This window comes from Theropithecus gelada, chromosome 4, assembly GCF_003255815.1.
Source record: "Theropithecus gelada isolate Dixy chromosome 4, Tgel_1.0, whole genome shotgun sequence".
NCBI lineage: Eukaryota > Metazoa > Chordata > Mammalia > Primates > Cercopithecidae > Theropithecus > Theropithecus gelada.
The window spans coordinates 34,079,128-34,102,559 of NC_037671.1; the positions used below are offsets into that span (position 1 = coordinate 34,079,128).

Genomic DNA, 23,432 nt, shown 5'->3' on the forward strand with positions numbered 1-23,432 from the left:
GGCGACAGAGAGAGACTCCACCTCAAAAAGAAAAAAACCTAAGGTGTGGTGGCACATGCCTGTAGTCCCAGCTACTCAGGAGGCTAGGGTGGGAGGATCACTTGATCCTGGGAGGTTGAGGCTGCAGTGAGCCATGACCACACCACTGCACTCCAGGCTGGGGAACAGAACAAGACTCTGCCTCAAAAAGAACAAAAGAGAAGAAAAGTCTATCTGAGGATGATGATGACTCCCAATATCTTCTCTCTGGTAGTTGATCTGGTTATTTGACAAGATCTCTAGGCAGGAGGTCTTAAGACAATTGCATTTATTTTGCAAAGAAGTTTTTTCAGTCAGATAAGGAAATTCCAGAAACTGTGGTAGGACTTTGATTCTAAGGCAGCTTCTAAGGCCTCTCAGCATTTTAAAGCACCAGTCTTTGGGGTATCAATTTCTGAGCCCAGTATCTTCTTGCATATCTATTCTTTTTTATTTTTATTTTTTTTTTTTTGAGACGGAGTCTCGCTCTGTCCCCCAGGCTGGAGTGCAGTGGCGCGATCTTGGCTCACTGCAATCTCCACCCCCCGGGTTCACGCCATTCTCCTGCCTCAGCCTACTGTGTAGCTTGGACCACAGGCGCCGGCCACCACGCCTGGCTAATTTTTTTTTATTTTTTATTTTTAGTAGAGACGGGGTTTCACAGTGTTAGCCAGGATGGTCTCGATCTCCTGACCTCATGATCCGCCTGTCTCAGCCTCCCAAAGTGCTGGGATTTCAGGCGTGACCCACCGCGCCCAGCCTGCATGTCTATTCTTTTCCCCTCATCTGTGTTTAGGCCCTGAGTTTCCTTCTCCACCCGCTTGTCCTTCTATATACCCTTCAGTCTTCACTTTTTTTTTTTTTTTTTTTTTAAGGTGGAGTTTTGCTTATTGCCCAGGCTGTAGTGCAATGGCATGATCTTGGCTCACTGCAGTCTCCGCCTCCCAGGTTCAAGTGATTCTCCTGCCTCAGCCTCCCAAGTAGCTGGGATTACAGGCATGCACCACCATGCCTGGATAATTTTGTATATTTAGTAGAAACGGGGTTTCTCCATGTTGGTCGGGCTGATTTCAAACTCCCGACCTCAGGTGATCCGCCCGCCTCAGCCTCCCAAAGTGCTGGGATTACAGGCGTGAGCCACCACGCCCGGTCTAGTCTTCATTTTTGTCCCACAGTCAGAGCAGCTGTCAGTTTCTCTATCCCAGGCAGTTTTTCTGAGCATCTAAGCACTGTCTCATCCTAGTAGTCTGTCAAGCCATTCTTAATGGAAAGACCAGTCTGGGAGGCAGTCTCACTCAGAATAAAAGCCAGAGTCTTCACAAGGCCCTACCCAAAGTGACCTCCTCCTCACCTGGCTTCGGCAGCACAGGCCTCCCTGCCACTCTATGAACACTCCAGATATCCACACTGCTCTCACATCAGGGCCTTTGAACTTGCTGTTCCCTCCACCTGAAATACTCTTCCCCATTGTGATACTGTTATAATAAAAAAATATATATTTTGGGCTGGGTGCGGTGGCTCACACCTGTAATCCCAGCACTTTGGGAGGCCGAGGTGGGTTAATCACGACGTCAGGAGATCAAGACCATCCTGGCTAACACGGTGAAACCCTGTCTCTACTAAAAATATAAAAAAAAATTAGCCGGGCATGGTAGCAGGCACCTGTAGTCCCAGCTACTTGGGAGGCTGAGGCAGGAGAATGGCGTGAACCCAGGATGTGGAGCTTGCAGTGAGCCGAGATTGCCACTACACTCCAGCCTTGGTGACAGAGCGAGATTCCGTCTCAAAAAAAAAAAGAAAGAAAAGGCCGGGTGCAGTGGCTCATGCCTGTAATCCCAACACTTTGGGAGGCCAAGGCGGGCAGATCACGAGGTCAGGAGATTGAGATCATCCTGGTTAACATGGTGAAACCCCATCTCTACTAAAAATACAAAAAATTACCCAGGCATAGTGGCGGGCACCTGTAGTCCCAGCTACTTCGGAGGCTGAGGCAGGAAGAGGGTGTGAACCCTGGAGGCAGAGCTTGTAGTGAGCTGAGATCGCACCACTACACTCCAGCCTAGGCAACAGAGCCAGACTCCATCTCAAAAAAAAAATAAATAGCCTGGTGTGGTGGTGATCACCTGTAATCCCAGCTATTCAGGAGGCTGAGGCAGAAGAATCGGTTGAACCTAGGAAGCAGAGGTTGCAGTGACCTGAGATTGTGCCACTGCACTCCAGCCTGGGCAACAGAGCGAGATTCCATCTCACTTTGGGAGTCCAAGGTGGGTGGATCACCTGAGGTCAGGAGTTCAAGACCAGCCTGCTCAACATGGTAAAACCCCGCCTCTATAAAAATACGAAAATTAGCCAGGCATGATGGCAGGTGGCTGTAATCCCAGCTACTCGGAAGGCTGAGGCAGGAGAATCACTTGAACTTAGGAGGCTGAGTTTACAGTGAGCTGAGATTGCGCTATTGCACTCCAGCCTGGGCAACAGAGCGAGACTCCGTTTCAAAAACAAAAACAAAAACAAAAAAACCGGAGACCATCGGCAATACTCCTATGTCCCCTCTTCCCTACTTTATTTTCCTCCATAGGAACCTAGCACCTTTTTTTTTTTTGAGACCGACTCTTGCTCTGTTGCCCAGGCTGGAGTACAATGGCGCGATCTCAGCTCACTGCAACCTCCGCCTCCCGAGTTCAAGCGATTCTCCTGCGTCAGCCTCCTGAGTAACTGGGATTAAAGGCACACACCACCAGGCCCTGCTAATTTTTTTATTTTTAGTAGAGATGGGGTTTCACCATGTTGGTCAGGCTGGTCTCCAACTCCTGACCTCATGATCCACCTGCCTCAGCCTCCCAAAGTGCTGTGATTACAGGCATGAGCCACTGCACCTGGCCACCTAGCGCCTTTAATATATTTATTTATTTATATTGTCTGCCTTCCCCAATTAGATCAACCATGACGACAAGAGTTTTCATTTGTTGGATTCTCTGGGCCTAGAGGAATGCCTGGCATATAGTAAGCATTCAGTAAATATCTGTTGAGTGAATGTATGAATGAAAAACTGAGATCCTCCCAGCAGGCACTGAGAACAGTGGGAGTACAGGGTTGCAGCTCTCTGCAGCAGGAGAATGCAGCTGCAATAAAGGGACGTCAAGAAGCCAGAGTCCGGCCGGGTGTGGTGGCTCACGCCTGTAATTCCAGCACTTTCGGAGGCTGAGGCGGGCGGATCACAAGGTCAAGAGACAAAGACCATCCTGGACAACATGGTGAAACCCCGTCTCTACTAAAAATACAAAAATTAGCTGGGCGTGGTGGTGTGCGCCTGTAGTCCCAGCTACTCAGGAGACTGAGGCAGGAGAATCGCTTGAACCCAGGAGGCAGAGGTTGCAGTGAGCCGAGATTGCACCATTGCACTCCCGCCTGGGCGACAGAGCAAGACTCCATCTCAAAAAAAAAGAAGAAGAAGAGGCAGCCAGAGTCCACTCCAGCATCTCGCCTATCTGGCTTGGGTCAGGGAGAGGGCAGTGAGAAGTGAAAACTCCCAGCTACAGAAAAGGAAATATGTTGGGCGAAGGGAGAAGGAAAGGTGTCTTCATCAATGCCAGGGCAGGGTAGATGGAGCCCTGGGCAGGGAGTTTGGAGAAGGAAATCTCAATGAGGGAAATGTGCTGTCCTCACCTCCCCAAGAAGTGACTGGCCAAACAGAGTGGCAGAGGGGATAAAGGTTATGCCTAGGGAGGCATGTGTCAGAGGCTATCATCCACTCTGTTGAACCCACAGTGACCAGCACCCCCATCACACAAACATGCCTGCATGCATGCATGCACATGCAGTGCGCAAACCTGATGTCAGCCTCACTCCCTGGCTCTTCTGTTCACAAACACTGTTTCTTTAAGTACTACTTTCAGTTCCTCCAAAGAATCTACTTAAACTGTTAAATTCCTGATCTCTGTAGATTTTACTAAAGATTTCAAAGGAGATGAGAGGGTTACATTGCACATACTAAAATAAACAAATTAAAATGCTTTGTTAGAGATTTCCATATTTTTAAGGGCCTCCTTGGAGCTGACAGGCTGGGAGCAAGGTTTCTCTCCCTTTCTAAACCCTGTACCCATCTTGTCGCCCTCCTGGAGCTGCCAGCAGACTTCAGATTCTTCTCTCACCTACGGAGCAGAAAAATTCAGCCAGCCCTTCCTTGTCTTCCTATCTACACCTGCCTGTCCAGACTCATGAAACCTGACAAAATGCAAGGTCTTACCATTACCCAAACCTTGGACCTGTTCAAAAAGAGCAGTTCCTGAGAATAAATGTCCCTGATGTCTTCCTGCCCTTCCTGCACACCTCCAGTGGCTTATCAAAATATTTGTTTCATGCACACACCAGGCTCTCATTTAAGAGGAATTTGGGAGAATGTTATTTTCTAATCTGCATTTCATGCCGGGCTCCCCCTCCTTCCTGGGGCGCTAATGTCAGCAGAACCTGATGGGGAAGTGAGGTCTGGGAGGCAGAGGAGGAAGGAATGAGGGGAAAGGGGAAGTTTGGGAGGAAGGCTTCTGAGAAGACTGGTGGGAGAGAAGGAGAGCCTGCAGACGGAGGCCTCTAGTTTGGTCTGTCTCCCCACCTCTACCAGCATCTGCTGAGCAATGAGCCAAACCAGGGATTTACAGGGTAGGGAGAGTGGGATAGGCAGCGGCGTTAGATTGGAGGAAGGAGATGGACAGACCTGGGCTGTGGGCTAGGAGGGCAGTCAGCTGGTCTAGGCAGGCCAACTGTGATGTCCCTGGGCTGTTGTCAGGGTAAAGAGAGGAAGGGAGGGATGAAGGCTGATTCATCTTTTCCCCCCGACAGGAGGAAAAGCTTTCGGACTGCTGAAGGCCCAGCAGGAAGAGAGGCTGGATGAGATCAACAAGGTAGAAGGAAGAACTAAGGGGACAGAGCCTGCGGGATGGGGCATGCATGGGGAGGGCCTACCCTGGCTCTTATTTTCCCCTCCATAGCAATTTCTAGATGATCCCAAATACAGCAGTGATGAGGATCTGCTCTCCAAACTGGAAGGCTTCAAAGGTGAGGGGGAAACTGTAGGAGGTGGAGGCGGAGCTGGGGGTAGGAGGGCTAGGATTTCCACAAGAACAGGGCAGGAACAGCAGAGACACAAAGTTTACTTTTGTGGTAGCTAGAGGGGAACCTGCCTTTATTGCCCTCCTGCCACACTGCGGTCCCTTTCCCGGGCCGGCCCCTCTCAGCATCCCCTCTAGCTCCTTACACCCTAGCAGGGCCCCTCAACTCCCCAACCCCACTTCCTCTGCCTGCCCCTTCTCCTTCCACGTTGAGTCCTCCACCTAGCAGTTAGTTGGCAACCCCTTCCTCAATCTCCTGCTGAAAACCCTCCAGGCAGCACTGATCCCCTCTGCTCTCTCCCCTCACCCAGAGAAATACATGGAGTTTGACCTTAATGGAAATGGCGATATTGGTGAGAAACGGGTGATTTGGGGCGGGGGTGGGGTGGGGTGTGCAGGCCTAAGAAGACAGAGGTCTCTCCTACTTGCTCCATTCCTCATGATTTGGGAGGGGGCCCACCTACCAGAGTGGGAGGAAGGAGAATGGGGATGTGGAAGCGGAAGAAGAGAGAGAGGATCTCCCTACCTTCTCCCCATCCCCATCCTCTGCCCCCAGATATCATGTCCCTGAAGCGAATGCTGGAGAAACTTGGGGTCCCCAAGACTCACCTAGAGCTAAAGAAATTAATTGGAGAGGTGTCCAGTGGCTCCGGGGAGACGTTCAGCTACCCTGACTTTCTCAGGATGATGCTGGGCAAGAGATCTGCCATTCTAAAAATGTGAGTGTCAAGTTCCAACCTCCCCTGTACTTACCTGTTTTCTCCTCCCCGATCCCTATCCTTGTCCCCAGTCTTAACTTTTCTACACATTGCTCATCATCAGTTCTTCCATCCTTGGAGGGACCCTTCCAAGGTCCTGACCCCATCCCTTTCCATAGTCCTGGTCCCCAGAAACTCCAACCCCTGCTCTTCCTCCTCCCACTTCCACCCTCACATCCCCATCCCCTTCTAGCCTTTCCTAGCACCCTATGATTTTTTCCCTTGAGAGGAGTGTTCCCTGATCCCTGTGCCTCTTTCCATCTCAACCAGGATCCTGATGTATGAGGAAAAAGCGAGAGAAAAGGAAAAGCCAACAGGCCCCCCAGCCAAGAAAGCTATTTCTGAGTTGCCCTGATTTGAAGGGAAAAGGGGTGATGGGATTGAAGGGGCTTCTAATGACCCAGATATGGAAACAAAAGACAAAATTGTAAGCCAGAGTCAACAAATTAAATAAATTACCCTCCTCCTCCAGATCAAGTCAGCTTAGTTTTTATTTGGGTGAATTTTTTCCTGGGTTTGGGAAGGAGAGACAGGTCTTGAGGGAAGGGCAGCAAGGATTTGGCCATATGAATAATCCATCAACAACGCTATAGTGTGTCCACTACAGCAGATGGTTTCATGCACCAAGTGGGAGTCCAACTGTATAAGACAGCCTTAACCTCAAGGAATGCAGGCAGGACAGAAACACATGTCCAAACAAGGTACCCAGGCCCATGACAGATTTCATGAAGAGCAAGGAATACCATGAACCAACATTCTCCACCACTATAAGCTTTGTCACTTTGACAAATCACTCAGCCTCTGTGAGGCTTTTCTCTAAAAATGGGAATAAAGTGACCCATGCTATTGTGCCTGACATATCACAAGCTCTCAATAATGTTTAAAACTTGAATGAGCTGGGGCCGGTGGCTCACACCTGTAATCCCAGCGCTTTGGGAGACTGGGGTGGGCGGATTACCTGAGGCCAGGGGTTCGAGACCAGCCTGAGGAACATGGAGAAACCCTGTCTCTACTAAAAATGCAAAATTAGCCTGGCATGGTGGTGCATGCCTGTAATCTCAGCTACTTGGGAAGCTGAGGCAGGAGAATCTCTTGAACCCAGGAGGTGGAGATTGTGGTGATCCGAGATCGTGTCATTGCACTGGGCAACTAAAAGTGAAACTCTGTCTCAAAAAAACAAAAACAAAAACAAAACTTGGATGAATGGGTGGATGAATGAAAGAACTGGTGCTATTGAATAAAGTAAATAATTTACAGCCGGGCGCGGTGGCTCATGCCTGTAATCCCAAAACTTCAGGAGGCCGAAATGGGCAGATTACCTGAGGTCAGGAGTTGGAGACCAGCCTGGCCAACATGGTGAAATCTCATCTCTACTAAAATACAAAAAATTAGCTGGGCGTGGTGGTGGGTGCCTGTAATCCCAGCTACTCGGGAGACTGAGGCAGAAGAAGCGCTTGAACTCGGGAGGTGGAGGTAACAGTGAGCTGAGATCATGCCATGGCACTCCAGCCTTGGCGACAAGAGTGAGACTGTCTCAAAAAAAAAAAAAAAAAAAGAGAGAGACTGGAAGGAGAAACTCATTGGAAACGATGACTGTGGACAGCCCTTACAAGAATTTTGCTGCAAAGGGTAACAAAATGGTATGTGTGGTAGCCAGCAGGGGAGAAGGGAGAAGAGAATCATTTTGGAAGTTTGAAAACAGAAGTCATCTTAAATCTTACTGAGCCTCTGACTAAAATTCTCATCTGATTTCTGCAAACTTTTCTGCCTTCACTTTCCAAAATGAACAAGCAGTCTCCTTTATTTAACCACATCAGCCTAGGCACAGGCCCCCAAACTCATGCCTTCACTAATCTGTTCCCTGTGCCTGAGATGTACACCCTCTTCTCAAACTTGGGTAAGTTCTAACTCGTTCTTCATATCTATTTATTTATATTTTTTGACAGATATCTACTCCAATCGTTCTTCATATCTCATTTTTTTTTTTTTTCTGAGATGGAGTCTCATGTTGCTCTCAAAGTGCTGGGATTACAGGCATGAGACACTGCTCCTGCTCCCAGCCCTTTATTTATTTATTTTCGTTTTTTCTTTTTTTTTTTTTTTTCTGAGACATAGTCTCACTTTGTTGCCAGGCTGGAGTACAGTGGTGTGATCTCGGCTCACTGCAACCTCTGTCTCCCGGGTTCAAACGATTCTCCTGCCTCAGCCTCCCAAGTAGCTGAGACTACAGGCACGTATCACCCGCCCAGCTAATTTTTGTATTTTTAGTAGAGACGGGGTTTTGCCATCTCTACTAAAGGTTGGCCAGGATGGCCTCCATCTCTTGACCTTGTGATCTGCCCGCCTCAGCCTCCCAAAGTGCGGGGACTACAGGCATATGAGGCACCACGCCCGGACTCCTAACTCTTAACAGTTTTTCTAGAAGCATGTCTCAAGCACCCCAGGCATAGTCATATTTTATTTCTCTACTTCTTCCTTCCTTTTTTTTTTAGATAGAGTTTCGCTCTTGTTGCCCAGGCCAGAGCACAATGGGACGATCTCGGCTCACAGCAACCTCCGCCTCCCAGGTTCAAGCGATTCTTCCAACTCAGCCTCCCGAGTAGCTGGGATCATAGGCATGTGCCACCACTCCTGGGTAATTGTATTTTTAGTAGAGACGGGGTTTCTCCATGTTGGTCAGGCTGGTCTCAAACCCCAGACCTCAGGTGATCTGCCCGCCTGAGCCTCCCAAAGTGCTGGAATTACAGACTTGAGCCACCGCGCCCATTCTTCTGGTTGTTTTTTTTTGTTTTTGTTTTTGTTTTGAGACGGAGTCTCGCTCTGTCGCCCAGGCTGGAGTGCACTGGCATGATCCTGGCTCACTGCAACCTCCGCCTCCCCGGTTCAAGCAATTCTCTGCCTCAGCCTCCCGAGTAGCTGGTATTACAGGCGCCTGCCACCACGTGAGTCTAATTTTTGTATTTTTAGTAGAAATGGGGTTTCACCATGTTGGCCAGGCTGGTCTTGAACTCCTGACCTCGTGATCCACCTGCCTCGGCCTCCCAAAGTGCTGGGATTACAGGCGTGAGCCACCAGGCCCGGCGTTGTTTCTGGACTTCTGTAATGTCCTGTGCACATCTCCAGCGCCTTCAAATCATAGTCATTGAATGATCTGTTGAATGGGTATATTAGGTCTGATGGGAGCAGAGAGCTCTAGAATCGGGTAGTAAGAGACAAAGGAGAGAAACAGTACTGCATTTGACAAAATGAAACCCATTAAGAAACTACAAATTCCCGATATCAAATATAAAAATTTATTCACGAAAGTTATAGGTTATAAAATTAAACGTCCGTCTTAGTCGATGGTTGCCCATATTTTGATGAACAAGTCATTCCTAGCCTATCTTTGTTCAAACGATTTGCATATATTATGCAAATAAATAGAACTGCCCGAAGAAGGCTTACGCTACATGGTGCGGGCGAAACGCCTCCCGGGACCTTTGGATTGGTCTGTCTATCCACCTTATTTGCATGACGTGATTTAACAACTGGAAGGCCCCGCCCCTCTGATGCATTTCCCCCCGCTCCAACCACCTCCCCAAATTCACGGCAAAGGGACGCTAGAGCTAGAACTCGTACGAAGTCTGCGGAAACTCCGCCCTCCGGCAGCTAATCCCGCCCGCCAGCCCGCGTCCTCTCTCTCCTCCCCAGCTGAAGGCGCCACGGGCCGTGAGTCGTTCGTTGCCTTCCACTTTTGGCGTCCCTACGTCTCTCCGCTCCCATCCGTCTACGAAAGTCCGACGCACGCTCCGCCTCTTTCTCCCACATTCGTCGTGTAAATTCTGCGTCCCAACCGCCCAGCCGACCTGCACCGCATTCCCGCCCCCTCAACACGTCTCAACGGCCGACGCTGGGGGCCCGCCTCCTTAGCCAATCCACGTCCTAGTATCCTTAGGTCCCTCCTCTTTATGCAAATAACCTCCGCATGCTCCGCGCGCCCGGCGTTTTTTTTTTTTTTTAAAACTAAGGACAGCCCTGGAAGTAAAGAGAGTTAGGGTAGAAAGCGCCCCGCCCTTTATGCAAATCAAGGGGCGTGTTTAGGCGCGGAGGGAGGTGGGAGGTAGGGGGGGTGCTCCCGGGGGCGGCGGTTGCCCGGATGGGCCGTTAGTCGGAGCTCAGCCGCGGAGTGAGCGAGGGAGACGGGAGGAGCCGAACCCGGCGCCATCCGCCGCCATCCTCCCCCGCCCCACCGCCATCCCGTCCCGGGGAACCCCTAGGCCCGGGTCCCGGATCCCCGCGCACCCGGCCAGGTGAGTCTGGGTGAGCCGTGCGCTGACGCCCTTTTTCGGCGCGGGAGAGGTGGTGGCGGTGGCGGCGGCGGCGGTGGTGGCGGCAGTGGCGGCGGTGGCGGGCCGGGGGGGAGGAGAAGCTGCCATTAGCCGCCGCCATTTTGTCCTCCTGCTGCCGGGCCTGCCTGCCCCTCCCCCTCCGGTACCTCTACTCGGGGACCTGCACCTCTGGCCGTTCATTCAGGATCCATAGTGTGCCCCTACCCACCCACCGTCTTGGCTTCAGGGGGTGACCCCTGCGCCTGGGCCCGTAATTCCCTACCCTCCGCTGCGTTCTTGGCTTCTCACCCACATCTGTGGGCCCCCTCCCCGGCTGCCGCCCCGGGGTGGGCCGCGCCTGATGGTTCTCTGGGAAGGGCGCTTTTCCTCCATATTGGACCCCCTCCTATCACCCAGCGCTGTGTTCCCCCTCTCTGGATGCCCCTCTTCGTGTCGAGCCACTCCCACTCTAGAACCCTGCTTTTTATCCAGCATCTTTGCTTTCTGTATTGCTCAGTCGCCCTATGTCTGCTTTTTCATTTTTCCTATTCCTCGTCTCCTTTCTCCCCCAACCCCGTTTTTCTTCTCGGGCTTCTGCCCCCTTACTTCGTTGTCTGCATCTTTTTTTTGCCATATCTGTTTCCATATATTTTCCACCTGCTTTCATATGGTGGTGGAATTTTCTGTTATTTTCTGTTAGTTTTGGTCTGCTCACTCCATGATTCTTTTATTCTTTTTCTTTTCATATATTTATTTTCACAGGTTGGCCTCCTTAAACACCTACGAAGCAACATCCATGTCATCTCTAGCTTGTCATAAAGTTCTTTCTCCCCAATTTTGGCTTTCATTCTGGGCCTGTCTGGATTTCCCTGCTTTCTTCCCCACTATTTCTCATCTCTTTACACTGTTCCCGTCCATAAACGAATGCCTGGTCACTCTGGAACGGACTGAGAGACCTGTCGTCTGGCTTGCTTAGGGAGCTGGAGGTATCGAGGAAAGAAACACTGGTAATGGACATTTTTAATGAGGATAGGAAAACGAAGATGGCTCTGGCCTTGGCCTTCTGTTTTCTGGCCCATGGTTGCAGGGTGCTAGGTGGCTCTATAATGCTTTTTCTCTGTTCTTCATATGGTAAAACGGTATTTCATCTGGAGGCGATTTTTTTCCAGGAGCCAATACAGGAGCAAGTTTAGAAAAACATGGGATATTTCAAATGCTTGGGGTTCCTATAGCCTGGGAGTATGTAGAGCCCCAGTTGTTCTATGAGGATTTCTCTGGTACCAACCCCCATTCCGGCTGAGCAAGCTCATAAAATCCTTAAACTCCCAGCATACCTTCCTGCAAACCTTCCCAGATGGACACGAGGCTGCTGGGCAGGGAGCCTGGGGTACAGGGCCCTGGGGGCATGATTAGGGAGCTGGTGTCCAATAAATAGGGAATCTAAAGCGTTGTTTCTTCTTCTATGATGGAATTGTATGCTTCTTTTTTAGTTTTCTCTTGCTTGAATTTGTTTGCCCTGTTGTAAGCCTCTGAAACGATTTTGGTGGAGAGAGAAAAGATTACTACTTGTAGGGAATGCAAGGCTGCTACCCTTGGTAGACAGGCACAAAGGGCAGAGTGTTTATACTAGGAGGATACTGGATTTTTACTTAGATTTCCTTGACAAAGGTGTCTGGGGGAAAGGAGGGAACATGGCATTTGAGCTATGAGGGAGCTAAGTAGATCATGGTCGCTTGAAAAGAGTGGGCAGTTTACATAGACTGGAGGAAAAGACACCAGGGGGCCTCATATCTGAGTCCCTAATGACAATGCATGGGAGTTTTTAAGCTTCTGTTATGGTCTGACCAGGGAACAGAGACTGAGGCACTTGCTGTCTGGCCCACAGGCTCCGGCACGTTTTGGGGGAGGTGCCTGCAGGACCCAACATACTCAATGAGCTTCCAGCGCAATGTCCGATCGCTCGGGGCCGACTGCCAAGGGAAAGGATGGAAAGAAGTATTCCTCGCTCAACCTGTTTGATACGTATAAGGGCAAGTCCTTAGAGATCCAGAAACCCGCTGGTGAGGGTCCTGCAAAGATGCTTCTGATGGTTGGAAGCTAGGCATGCATGGGGCATATGTTTTAGAGCTCTTTAAAGGGAAGTGGCTATAGTAGAAATGCCAAAAGACTAGAGGAGACTTCCCAACTTTACATTGGGTCCTTTAAAGGGGGTGTGGGCTCTGGGTGAACACCAGTTACCCTCCTACAAAGGCGTGTCTGTGGTTCCCTGTCTTTGGACACGTAAGAATTGGAGGCAAAGAAATGTGGATTTGGGAAACTTTGAGGCCAGCTTGCTCCTTGCAGGCTTATGATCAACCAATCTCACATAGAAGCATTGAATGTTACATATCTCAGCCCTCTTGATAGGGATTTCAGAGATTTTTTTTTTTTTTTTTGAGACCAAGTTTCGCTCTCGTTGCCCAGGCTGGAGTGCAATGGTGTAATCTTGACTTACCACAACCTCCGCCTCCTGGATTCAAGCGATTCTCCTGCCTCAGCCTCCCGAGTAGCTGGGATTACAGGCATGCGCCACCACACCCGGCTAATTTTGTATTTTCAGTAGAGGCAGGGTTTCTCCATTTTGGTCAGGCTGGTCTTGAACTCCCGAGCTCAGGTGATCCGCCTGCCTCGGCCTGCCAAATTGCTGGGATTATAAGCGTGAGCCACCACAACTGGCCCGATTTCAGAGATTATTAAGGGTAGGGGAAGGAATCCCTTCTAAGAGAAGTTTGGAGGAAGTGGGTAATAAGATATTCAAGATGTATAAATGTGGCCCAGGATAGGAGGCCATCAGATCTCCCATATGAGGCATTTTTGACCCTCTCTCCATCTTTTTCTCCAGTTGCCCCTCGCCATGGCCTGCAGAGTCTCGGGAAAGTTGCCATTGCCCGGCGTATGCCACCTCCAGCCAACCTTCCAAGCCTGAAAGCTGAGAACAAAGGCAATGACCCCAATGTCTCACTAGTGCCGAAAGACGGAACAGGATGGGCAAGCAAACAGGAGCAGTCCGACCCCAAGAGGTAGACAGAGGCTTGGGGGACCTAGAGTGATGGATATTTTAACTTGAATTTCAGGGAGTGTTGGGGCTTGGTTTAGCCCAGCCATGTATGAGCCAGAGACAAAGGAAGAAGTCCCTTTCTTACCTATTCCAGGTTTCTTGTTAAGTGGCTAAGGAATGGTACCTTTAGCTTTTTGTCTTGGAGAGAAAGCATGAAGAAACAGACAACAGCCTACAAAGGATGACAAAAGTGTTTTGTCCTTATATTTGTAAATGGCAGCAATGGGCATGATTTCAGTCCTGAGTCTCCACCAGTTGGAGAAGTCGGGAAGGCATCTCAGGCCTGAATAACCTTCCCATTCTATCCCCTCAGTTCCGATGCCTCAACCGCTCAGCCGCCGGAATCGCAGCCACTGCCGGCTTCACAGACGCCTGCCTCCAACCAGCCGAAACGACCCCCAGCAGCCCCAGAGGTACCTGGAGAACTGGAGGGGTAGGGGGAAGAATGGCTCATAGCTGTCCCACCCACATCATTTATCATCTCTCTAAACACTTCCCCAGAACACTCCTTTGGTTCCAAGCGGGGTAAAGTCCTGGGCACAAGCCAGCGTCACCCATGGAGCACATGGAGATGGTGAGTGCAGCACTTAATTGGGGAGCTGTGTTTGGGCACTATGGGATGCATGAGCCCTGCACTGTATTTTCAGCCAAGTGATTTTGGTCCTCTTTGGCTAAATCAAGAACCACCCATAATTCAGTTTCATGGAGGCACATGAGCAAGTTTAAGTCTCAGTCTTATATGTTGGAGTGTAGTGGTCCCAGAACTGACCTTCTTGGAGAATAAGCAGTTATTTTCTAGGGGGGTGAGTTTGAAGGCAGGAAACCTGATAGTCTGGTACCTGTCAGAACCTTCCACTTTTCTTTTTGTTTGTTTTTTGAAATGGAGTCTAACTCTGTCACCCAGGCTGGGGTGCAGTGGCGCAATCTTGGCTCGCTGCAACCTCCGCCTCCTGGGTTCAAGTGATTTTCCTGCCTCAACCTCCAGAGTAGCTGGGACTACAGGCACGCGCCAACACGCCCAACTAATTTTTTTGTATTTTTAGTAGAGATGGGGTTTCACCATGTTGGCCGGGATAGTTTCGATCTCTCGACTTCGTGATCCACCCGCCTCAGCCTCCCACAGTGCTGGGATTACAGGCGTGAGCCACCACGCCAGTCAGAGCCTTCCACTTTTATAGCGTGTTCTCAGTAAATAAATTTCTGCCTCCTGTTCTGTATCACCATCCTAATAGGTGGAAGGGCATCAAGCCTACTGTCGCGATTCTCTCGAGAGGAATTTCCGACCCTGCAGGCGGCTGGCGACCAGGACAAGGCTGCCAAGGAAAGGGAGTCTGCCGAACAGTCGTCTGGGCCCGGACCAAGCCTCCGCCCCCAAAGTGAGTGGCTGCCTTTTGGCCAAGACATAATCTATTCCATCTCAGAGCTAAGTGCTAGCTTATTCACCTTCCTCCCCATCACTTTTAGCTATGTTCACTTGCCCTCCAATCATTGATACCTCTCTCTACGTTTTCCAAAATACAGATTCTACAACTTGGAGGGACGGAGGTGGGCGTGGCCCTGATGAGCTGGAGGGCCCGGACTCCAAACTTCATCATGGTCATGATCCCCGGGGGGCGCTGCAACCTTCAGGCCCACCCCAGTTCCCTCCCTACCGCGGAATGATGCCGCCTTTCGTGAGTCTTGGTGTCTTGTCTTAGAGCGATTACGTTGGAAGCTGGAGAGCTAGGAATCAGGACTTAGTCTTTGGCCTATGAGATAGAAGGGAGGGTAGGAGGATGATTGATAGCAGGCTTAAGAAGCTAGAAGGGTGTATGACTGTCCCTCTGAGCAGCTACTGTTGGACTGTTTTACAGATGTATCCCCCATATCTCCCGTTCCCTCCGCCCTATGGACCCCAGGGGCCTTACCGATACCCCACTCCTGATGGGCCCAGGTGAGCAATCCAGGTCTGGTTTTGTGGCTGGGGGGAGGGGAAGCTTATTGGGGGAGGAGATGGTTTTCTAGCCAGGAGGCTCAGTCTAGGATCAGTCTTGTATGTGGTTATACAATATGTTACCTTTCATTTTCTTTTCTGTGTACAGCCGTTTTCCCCGTGTGGCAGGCCCCCGAGGCTCGGGGCCACCAATGCGTCTAGTAGAGCCTGTGGGTCGTCCATCTATTCTCAAAGAAGATAATCTCAAAGAGTTTGATCAGTTGGATCAGGAGAATGATGATGGTTGGGCAGGTAAGTGGATGTTAAGGGTCAAGAATTTGGATCTTGAAAGACAAAATCTAATGAGGAAAAAAAGAATACAGGGTTATGTGGGTGAAAGGCAGACATTGAAGTGTAGGGAAGGCTAGGGTCAGTGGCTCACATCTGTAATCTCAGTGCTTTGGGAGTGTTAGGTGAGAGGATCGCTTGAAGCCAGGAGTTGGGCAACATAGCAAGACCCCCACCTCTACAAAAATATCTTATTTTAATTAGTTGGTTGTGGACTATGCATTTGTGGTCCCAGCTACTGTGGAGGTTGAGGTGGGAGGATCAGTTGAGCCCAGGAGTTGGAGGTCACAGTGATCTATGATCATGCCATTGAACTCCAGCCTGGGCAACAGAGCGAGACTTTACCTCTTAAAGGAAAAAAGAAAAAGAAGGGTAGGGGAGGATGGATGGGGAATACCAAGTCCTGGCAAAGTGGAGAGAGGAATAAGAATAAGACTTCATTGGTGGATCTAGACTTCAGAGGGAAGGGTGCTGGCATTGGTAGTCCATCTTGTTATGTAGTTCCAGACTACCTTATGAGATTGGAGGGCAGAATGCTTGGGTTACTAATACTCATATTTCCCCTCAGGGGCCCATGAAGAGGTTGACTACACTGAAAAGCTCAAGTTCAGCGATGAGGAAGATGGGCGAGACTCTGATGAGGAGGGAGCTGAGGGCCAGTGAGTTAGGGCCATCAGGGGAGAGGAGGAGGGGTCTTTGTTTGTGTTTTGGTAATATACTCTTAGAGGAGTATATTAGTTGCAGCTGATTTTAATTTCACTGTTGATCTGCTCACAGCAAGGATTCCCAATCAGCATCTGGTGAGGAACGGCCCACTGAAGCAGATGGCAAAAAGGGCAACTCCCCCAACAGCGAACTGCCCTCTCCTAAGACGGCTTGGGCAGAAACCTCTCGGCCTCCAGAGACAGAGCCAGGACCTCCTGCCCCAAAGCCTCCCCTACCCCCACCTCACCGGGGCCCCGCCGGGAACTGGGGCCCACCTGGGGACTACCCAGTGAGTGTCTACAATAAGGGATTGAGAGGGTCAGCTGTGGGAAATCAGTGTCAGCTGAGTAATGGAAGCAGTTGTGATATAGAGGAAGAGGGTGCTAAAAATGGACTGTGTGAAGTGCCAGGCTGCAGAACATCCTGGAAAGCTTGGAAATATCTTTGGTGATAGCGGAGTCTGGGTAAGAAGTGAGAAACTGGGATGCTAATGAGGAAAGAAGAACAAGGAGGCCTGGGTATTTGGGTTTCTGAAGGAGAGAGAGAACAGACAAAAAGACTAGGGTGGCTAGATAGCTGGATCTGGTAGTGTGCATCTGTAGTCCAAGCTACTCAGCAGGCTGAAGCAGAAGGATCACTTGAGCCCAGGAGTTCAAGATCAGCCGGGGCAACATAGCAAGACCTGGTCTCAGACAAGACCAGGGTAGTGAATTTGTCACCACCCAGAGAGATCAACGCCAAAGCATGGGTCCTTGCATCCTGCAAGTAGCGACAGTTGATTGGTCTGTGAAAGAGATGGTAGAAAGCATAGTAACTGATACCCCTGGCCCTGCTGGGTCTTGCCAATTGACAGGATCGTGGGGGTCCTCCCTGCAAGCCTCCAGCACCTGAAGATGAGGATGAGGCATGGCGGCAGCGACGAAAGCAGTCATCATCTGAGATTTCCCTGGCAGTGGAGCGGGCCCGGCGACGGCGAGAAGAAGAGGAGCGGCGCATGCAGGAAGAGCGCCGGGCAGCCTGTGCTGAGAAGCTCAAGCGACTCGATGAAAAGTTTGGGGCACCTGACAAGCGGCTCAAAGCAGAGCCTGCTGCCCCACCTGCTGCCCCTTCTACCCCAGCTCCACCACCTGCAGTCCCTAAAGAACTCCCTGCACCTCTGGCTCCATCTCCGGCATCAGCCCCAACACCAGAGAAAGAACCTGAAGAGTCAGCACAGGCCCCTCCTGCCCAATGTACTCCCACTCCAGGTGTGGCTGCAGCTCCCACTCTGGTGAGTGGTGGTGGCAGTACCAGTAGCACCAGCAGTGGCAGCTTCGAAGCCAGCCCAGGTATGGAGATGGGGATAGGTACTACCAGGTGTCAGATCACTGCTTCAAGGTGCTTAAAGGTTCAGGGTGGTAAGGCTGGGGACAAATGAAGTAGAAGGCAGTTGTTTTGGTTTATTGGTTATCAGTGATAGTGTCCTATCTGTGTATCTGAAGGAGGGAAGATTTTGTCTGAAATCCTAGGTTGTAGTCTAATACCATTTCTTGGCAGAGTATTGTAGCTCACGCCTGTAAACCCAGTATTTTGGAAGGCTTGGGGTGGAGGATCACTTGAGCCTAGGGAGTTTGAAACCAGCCTGGGCAACAAAGTAAGACCCTGTTGGCCAGGCATGGTGGTTCACGCCTGTAATCCCAGCACTTTGGGAGGCTGAGGCGGGCATATCACGAGGTCAGGAGTTCAAGACCGGCCTGGCCAACATAGTGAAACCTGTCTCTACTAAAAATACAAAAATTAGCCAAGTGTGGTGGCACGTGCCTGTAGTCCCAGCTACTTGGGAGGCTGAGGCAGGAGAATCGCTTGAACCCAGGAGGCAGAGGTTGCTGTGAGCCGAGACCATGCCATTGCATTCCAGGCTGGGTGACAGAGCAGGACTCTGTCTCAAAAAAAAAAAAACTGTCTCACAAGAAATATATCAATAAAAACCCATTTCCTGTAGGCCGAGACTGAAGAAAGTACTGTTGTTCTGATGATTGCATAGAAAGCTAATGCCATCACCATAGGCTCATGAGAGGTCATAAAGTGCTTTAATGGGTCTTAAATGGGAGGGACTTCAATAGAATAGATGTTGAATAGAGTACCTCAGTCTTAAGGGAGCTAGAGATGAGACCTGATGCTCCTGGAGTGTTCATGGAGTGTCTGTTGTTGAACTAGATCACACTGTTGTGTTTTTTTTTCCTTCGATGCAGTGGAACCACAATTGCCCTCAAAAGAGGGTCCTGAACCGCCAGAAGAGGTTCCTCCTCCTACCACACCCCCAGCTCCAAAGGTGGAACCCAAGGGTGATGGGATTGGTCCCACCCGCCAGCCCCCTAGTCAGGGCTTGGGCTACCCCAAATATCAGAAGTCGTTGCCTCCTCGTTTCCAGCGGCAGCAGCAGGTAAAATCAAGTTATTTACTTTCTGAGGGCTGCTTTTCTTCCTGGCTTCAGTACCTAATTCTCTTCATAAGTTACCTTCTGGGTCCCTTTGCTTCTTTGTCCAGTTGTCTCCATTGTCACCACAATTTCCCCTAGTCCAAGTTTTTTCTTTGCTGATTCCTTTGTTCGTGTGTGCTTTGAGCCTCTCTCATCTTGTCTTTCCTAGGAGCAGCTCCTGAAACAACAGCAGCAGCAGCAGTGGCAGCAGCATCAACAGGGCTCTGCCCCTCCTACCCCAGTGCCCCCATCACCACCACAACCTGTGACCCTGGGGGCTGTGCCAGCTCCACAGGCTCCGCCCCCACCCCCCAAGGCCCTCTACCCAGGTGCTCTGGGCCGGCCCCCACCCATGCCCCCAATGAACTTTGATCCCCGATGGATGATGATTCCTCCTTATGTGGACCCCCGGCTCCTCCAGGGTCGGCCGCCTCTAGACTTCTACCCTCCTGGCGTGCATCCCTCTGGTAAAGGGGCATGGGAGGAGGAGTGGGAAACAGGAAAATCCCCTCAGTCTTAGAAATTGAGTATCAGGGTCTTAACTGTCACACTGGTATGATGGGTTTTACCCGTCATAGTGAAGAGGGAAGGGCATATGCTTAGCACTGCTGAGATAGGTGTGTTGCAAAAATGGACTTAGTTAAGAGATAAGCAGTGGTTGGCCAGGCATGGTGGTTCACGCCTGTAATCCCAGCACTTAGGGAGGCCAAGGCAGGCAGATCACCTGAGTTCAGGAGTTCGAGACCACCCTGGCTAATGTGAAACCCTGTTTCCACTAAAAATACAAAAAATATAGCCGGGCGTGGTGGCACTCACCTGTAGCGGGAGACTGAGGCAGGAGAATTGCTTGAACCCAGGAGGCGGAGGTTGCAGTGAGCTAAAATTGTGCCATCACACTCCAGCTTAGGCAACAAGAGTGAAACTCCATCTCAAAGGAATGAATAGCAAAACTCCATCTCAAAAACGAGGGAATGAATGAAAGGAAAGAAGGAGTGGTCCTTCATTTGCTAGGATTTATTTGGGGTGGGTTGATTCTCTTGTAGCGAAGCTGAGTGGATAATCTTGTTACACAAGAGCAGGCAAGGCCCAGACCTACTGGGAACAAGAGATGGATGAGCTGACTTGACAGGGAGGACTAGATTGGAGAGATGCTTTTTGGGCTGGAGGGCCTGTGACATGAATAGAATTATTTTTCTTTTTCTTTGGTTTCTTCAGGCCTAGTTCCCCGAGAGCGCTCAGACAGTGGGGGCTCAAGCTCAGAGCCATTTGACCGTCATGCACCTGCTATGTTACGGGAACGGGGCACTCCACCGGTGGATCCAAAGTTGGCCTGGGTAGGAGATGTTTTCACCGCCACACCCACTGACCCCCGCCCACTTACCTCACCACTGCGCCAGGCTGCAGATGAGGATGACAAGGGGATGAGGTGAGTCTTGGTCATGAGAAATGGGTGAGTTCATAGTGAAAGGATCTAGGCCTGGGAGAAAGGTACTTTGGGTTAGTGGTAGGGATAGGGATGAACAGGAAAGGAGAGGCTAGATGCAGTAGCTCATCCCTGTAATCCCAGCATTTTGGGAGGCTGAGGCAAGAAGATTGCTTGAGCCCAGCAGTATGAGATCAGCCTGGGCAACTAGATGCTATCTCTGCCAAAACAGAAAAACAGTAAAAGAGATTCTAGATCATAATAAAGTGTTCTTTTCCCACCTAGTTCTGGTTTTCCTGAGATACTTATTTTCATTCTTTCTGTCTGTCTCTTCAGGAGCGAGACTCCTCCAGTACCTCCCCCACCACCCTATCTGGCCAGTTATCCAGGCTTTCCTGAGAATGGAGCCCCTGGGCCCCCAGTCTCTCGCTTTCCTCTGGAGGAACCAGCTCCCCCAGGGCCCCGTCCTCTCCCCTGGCCCCCAGGCAGTGAGGAAGGGGCCAAGATACAGACTCAGCCTCCCAAGAAGGAGCCCCCTAAGGAGGAGACTGCACAGCTGACAGGGCCAGAAGCAGGCCGAAAGCCTGCCCGCGGAGTTGGAAGTGGAGGCCAGGGTCCCCCGCCACCCCGCAGAGAGAGTCGCACAGAGACCCGCTGGGGCCCTCGTCCAGGCAGCAGTCGTCGTGGAATCCCTCCAGAGGAGCCAGGGGCCCCACCCCGCCGGGCTGGGCCTATAAAGAAACCACCACCACCTACAAAAGTTGAAGAGCTGCCTCCCAAGCCTCTCGAACAGGGGGATGAAACCCCCAAAGCCCCAAAGCCAGACCCACTCAAGATAGCCAAGGGGAAGCTCGGGGGCCCCAAGGAGACCCCACCCAATGGGAATCTTTCCCCTGCCCCAAGGCTTCGGAGGGACTATTCCTATGAAAGAGTGGGTCCTACCTCTTGCCGGGGTCGGGGCCGAGGCGAGTATTTTGCCAGAGGGAGGGGTTTTCGGGGGACCTATGGGGGACGGGGGCGGGGAGCCCGAAGCCGGGAATTCCGCAGTTACCGAGAGTTTCGAGGAGATGATGGGCGTGGAGGTGGGACGGGGGGACCAAACCACCCTCCTGCTCCCCGAGGCCGCACTGCCAGCGAGACACGGAGCGAGGGTTCAGAGTATGAGGAAATTCCCAAGCGGCGCCGGCAGCGGGGCTCGGAAACAGGCAGTGAGACCCATGAGAGTGATCTGGCTCCCTCAGACAAGGAGGCCCCCCCACCCAAGGAGGGAACACTCACCCAGGTCCCTCTTGCTCCCCCACCACCAGGAGCCCCACCTTCACCAGCCCCAGCCCGCTTTACTGCCCGGGGTGGGCGAGTCTTCACTCCCAGAGGGGTGCCATCTCGCCGGGGCCGAGGAGGAGGGAGGCCCCCTCCTCAAGTCTGCCCCGGCTGGAGCCCTCCAGCCAAGTCTCTGGCTCCCAAGAAACCTCCCACAGGCCCTTTGCCACCAAGTAAGGAGCCTTTGAAAGAGAAGTTGATTCCAGGGCCTCTGTCCCCCGTGGCGCGCGGAGGCAGCAGTGGAGGCAGCAACGTGGGCATGGAAGACGGGGAGCGACCCCGAAGGAGGCGACATGGGAGGGCTCAGCAGCAGGATAAACCACCTCGTTTCCGGAGGCTGAAACAGGAACGGGAAAATGCTGCAAGGGGGTCTGAGGGCAAGCCCTCCTTAACCCTTCCAGTCTCCACTCCTGGACCTGAGGAGGCCCTCACAACAGTCACAGTGGCCCCACCACCTCGCCGGGCAGCTGCCAAGTCTCCTGATCTGTCAAACCAGAACTCAGACCAAGCCAATGAGGAATGGGAGACTGCGTCAGAGAGCAGTGACTTCGCCAGTGAGCGCCGAGGGGACAAAGAGGCACCCCCACCAGCACTGCTAACACCCAAGGCTGTGGGAACTCCTGGGGGAGGTGGAGGTGGAGCTGTACCAGGTATTTCAGCCATGTCCCGCGGAGATCTGAGCCAGAGAGCCAAGGATTTGAGTAAACGGAGCTTCTCAAGTCAGCGGCCAGGCATGGAACGGCAGAACCGGCGCCCTGGCCCAGGGGGCAAGGCTGGCAGCAGTGGCAGCAGCGGTGGAGGAGGCGGTGCGGGTCCTGGAGGAAGGACCGGGCCAGGACGAGGAGACAAGAGGAGCTGGCCCTCTCCCAAGAACCGAAGGTGGGTAGGGACAAACAAATTTATTGTGGTTTAAAAATTGGAGGAGGGGGAAAAAACCTGAGGGAAAGATGAGTTTGGGTGTAGTGGAGGTTGTGGCCATGGACTCTAGAATTAGTAAGATTTCCGCGTCTGGCTAAGGCAACTGGAAAGCAGTTGGTAGGGTGATGGAGTCAAGAACAGCCACGTATATATTTATTCCTGGTTCTTTGCTTTCCACTGTGTCCCCATACACATAGGAACCCTTAGAAGGACTCAGAAACACCTGGACTTTAATAGGGAAGAGAATAGGTTGTAAGCAGAAGTTGGGAAACTTAACTTGTGGGAAAAAGTAACGATTTAGTGGATACTGGAGCTACTGCTCTGTTTTCTCCAGTCGTCCTCCAGAGGAGCGTCCCCCGGGGCTTCCCCTGCCTCCCCCACCTCCCAGCAGTTCTGCTGTCTTCCGCCTGGACCAAGTTATCCACAGCAACCCTGCTGGCATCCAACAAGCTCTGGCCCAGCTTAGTAGCCGTCAAGGGAGTGTAACTGCACCAGGGGGGCACCCAAGGCACAAGCCTGGACCTCCCCAAACCCCTCAGGGCCCCTCTCCTAGGCCCCCAACCCGGTATGAGCCCCAGAGGGTCAACAACGGCCTCGGTTCTGGTAAGCTGGAGGGGTTATGGGTGGGAGTATCTCCTTCCCCAAAGAAGGTCAAGTGCTGGAGGGAGTGGGTGGAGAACCTGGCCTAGGGGCCCTGCTGCTCGGTTTCTGCAGGGAGCAAGGGTAGAAGGATTGGGAGATGGAGTAGGGAAGAAGTTAGGGTCAGTGGCAGAGCCAGGCAGATGCTGACACTTTTTCTCTTCCCCAGACCCCCACTTTGAGGAGCCAGGTCCAATGGTGAGAGGGGTGGGTGGGACTCCTCGGGATTCTGCCCGGGTTAGTCCCTTTCCCGCTAAACGTCGGGAGCGGCCTCCCAGAAAACCAGAGCTGCTACAGGAGGTAAAGAATGGGTTTGAGATTGTGCTTCGCTGCACTCTTACTCGTGAAGATTCTTGTTGGTTATGTTTTCTCCGTTCTCTTTCCTGTTTTTCACTGTTTTTTTTTTTTTTTTTTTTTTTTTTTT

The 23,432-nt window shown here is 51.5% G+C and overlaps 2 protein-coding genes and 1 non-coding gene across 7 annotated transcripts in view; all 3 read left to right on the top strand.

The window, feature by feature from the left end:
• The first annotated feature begins 4,521 nt into the window (after nucleotides 1–4,521).
• AIF1 (allograft inflammatory factor 1) lies at nucleotides 4,522–6,358 on the top strand. 4 transcript variants are annotated; one of them, XM_025382293.1, is made up of 7 exons: nucleotides 4,573–4,674; nucleotides 4,855–4,916; nucleotides 5,004–5,070; nucleotides 5,435–5,476; nucleotides 5,680–5,848; nucleotides 6,001–6,005; nucleotides 6,152–6,186. In XM_025382293.1, exons 1-5 carry the CDS (start codon nucleotides 4,650–4,652, stop codon nucleotides 5,844–5,846), a joined length of 363 nt encoding a protein of 120 aa, XP_025238078.1. In that variant the 5' UTR covers nucleotides 4,573–4,649; the 3' UTR covers nucleotides 5,847–5,848; nucleotides 6,001–6,005; nucleotides 6,152–6,186. The 4 variants fall into 4 exon arrangements, with proteins under 4 accessions (XP_025238077.1, XP_025238081.1, XP_025238078.1 ...); XM_025382292.1 differs by lacking the exon at nucleotides 6,001–6,005 and having other exon boundaries at nucleotides 4,522–4,674; nucleotides 5,680–5,842; nucleotides 6,152–6,358; XM_025382296.1 differs by lacking the exon at nucleotides 6,001–6,005 and having other exon boundaries at nucleotides 4,529–4,613; nucleotides 5,680–5,842; nucleotides 6,152–6,358.
• Nucleotides 6,359–9,985: 3,627 nt separating this feature from the next.
• Nucleotides 9,986–23,432, top strand: part of PRRC2A (proline rich coiled-coil 2A) — a 17,498-nt gene continuing 4,051 nt past the window's right edge. Inside the window, exons 1-18 of one of the 2 annotated variants that reach the window (XM_025381829.1) lie at nucleotides 9,986–10,170; nucleotides 12,037–12,248; nucleotides 13,070–13,247; nucleotides 13,599–13,698; nucleotides 13,787–13,859; nucleotides 14,518–14,661; nucleotides 14,807–14,958; nucleotides 15,139–15,218; nucleotides 15,367–15,509; nucleotides 16,114–16,204; nucleotides 16,323–16,539; nucleotides 17,104–17,578; nucleotides 18,482–18,672; nucleotides 18,878–19,175; nucleotides 19,924–20,134; nucleotides 20,468–22,330; nucleotides 22,704–22,972; nucleotides 23,178–23,308. In XM_025381829.1, coding sequence (XP_025237614.1) covers nucleotides 12,137–12,248; nucleotides 13,070–13,247; nucleotides 13,599–13,698; nucleotides 13,787–13,859; nucleotides 14,518–14,661; nucleotides 14,807–14,958; nucleotides 15,139–15,218; nucleotides 15,367–15,509; nucleotides 16,114–16,204; nucleotides 16,323–16,539; nucleotides 17,104–17,578; nucleotides 18,482–18,672; nucleotides 18,878–19,175; nucleotides 19,924–20,134; nucleotides 20,468–22,330; nucleotides 22,704–22,972; nucleotides 23,178–23,308 — 4,728 coding nt within the window. In that variant the 5' untranslated portion in view covers nucleotides 9,986–10,170; nucleotides 12,037–12,136. The remainder of the gene's footprint in view (nucleotides 10,171–12,036; nucleotides 12,249–13,069; nucleotides 13,248–13,598; nucleotides 13,699–13,786; nucleotides 13,860–14,517; nucleotides 14,662–14,806; nucleotides 14,959–15,138; nucleotides 15,219–15,366; nucleotides 15,510–16,113; nucleotides 16,205–16,322; nucleotides 16,540–17,103; nucleotides 17,579–18,481; nucleotides 18,673–18,877; nucleotides 19,176–19,923; nucleotides 20,135–20,467; nucleotides 22,331–22,703; nucleotides 22,973–23,177; nucleotides 23,309–23,432) is intronic. The other variant, XM_025381828.1, reaches the window with a different exon arrangement.
• Nucleotides 12,426–12,557, top strand: LOC112623982. The gene has a single exon (XR_003119316.1). It is a non-coding gene; the product is annotated as a small nucleolar RNA SNORA38 (small nucleolar RNA).

What these genes read in the sequence shown, in the direction of transcription:
- AIF1 (XM_025382292.1), top strand. Translation starts at nt 4,650, where the DNA reads ATGAGCCAAACCAGGGATTTACAGG. An exon ending in CCAAACCAGGGATTTACAGG is followed by an intron (nt 4,675 to 4,854) that starts GTAGGGAGAGTG and finishes TCCCCCCGACAG; the next exon opens with GAGGAAAAGCTTTCGGACTG. An exon ending in AGATCTGCCATTCTAAAAAT is followed by an intron (nt 5,843 to 6,151) that starts GTGAGTGTCAAG and finishes CATCTCAACCAG; the next exon opens with GATCCTGATGTATGAGGAAA.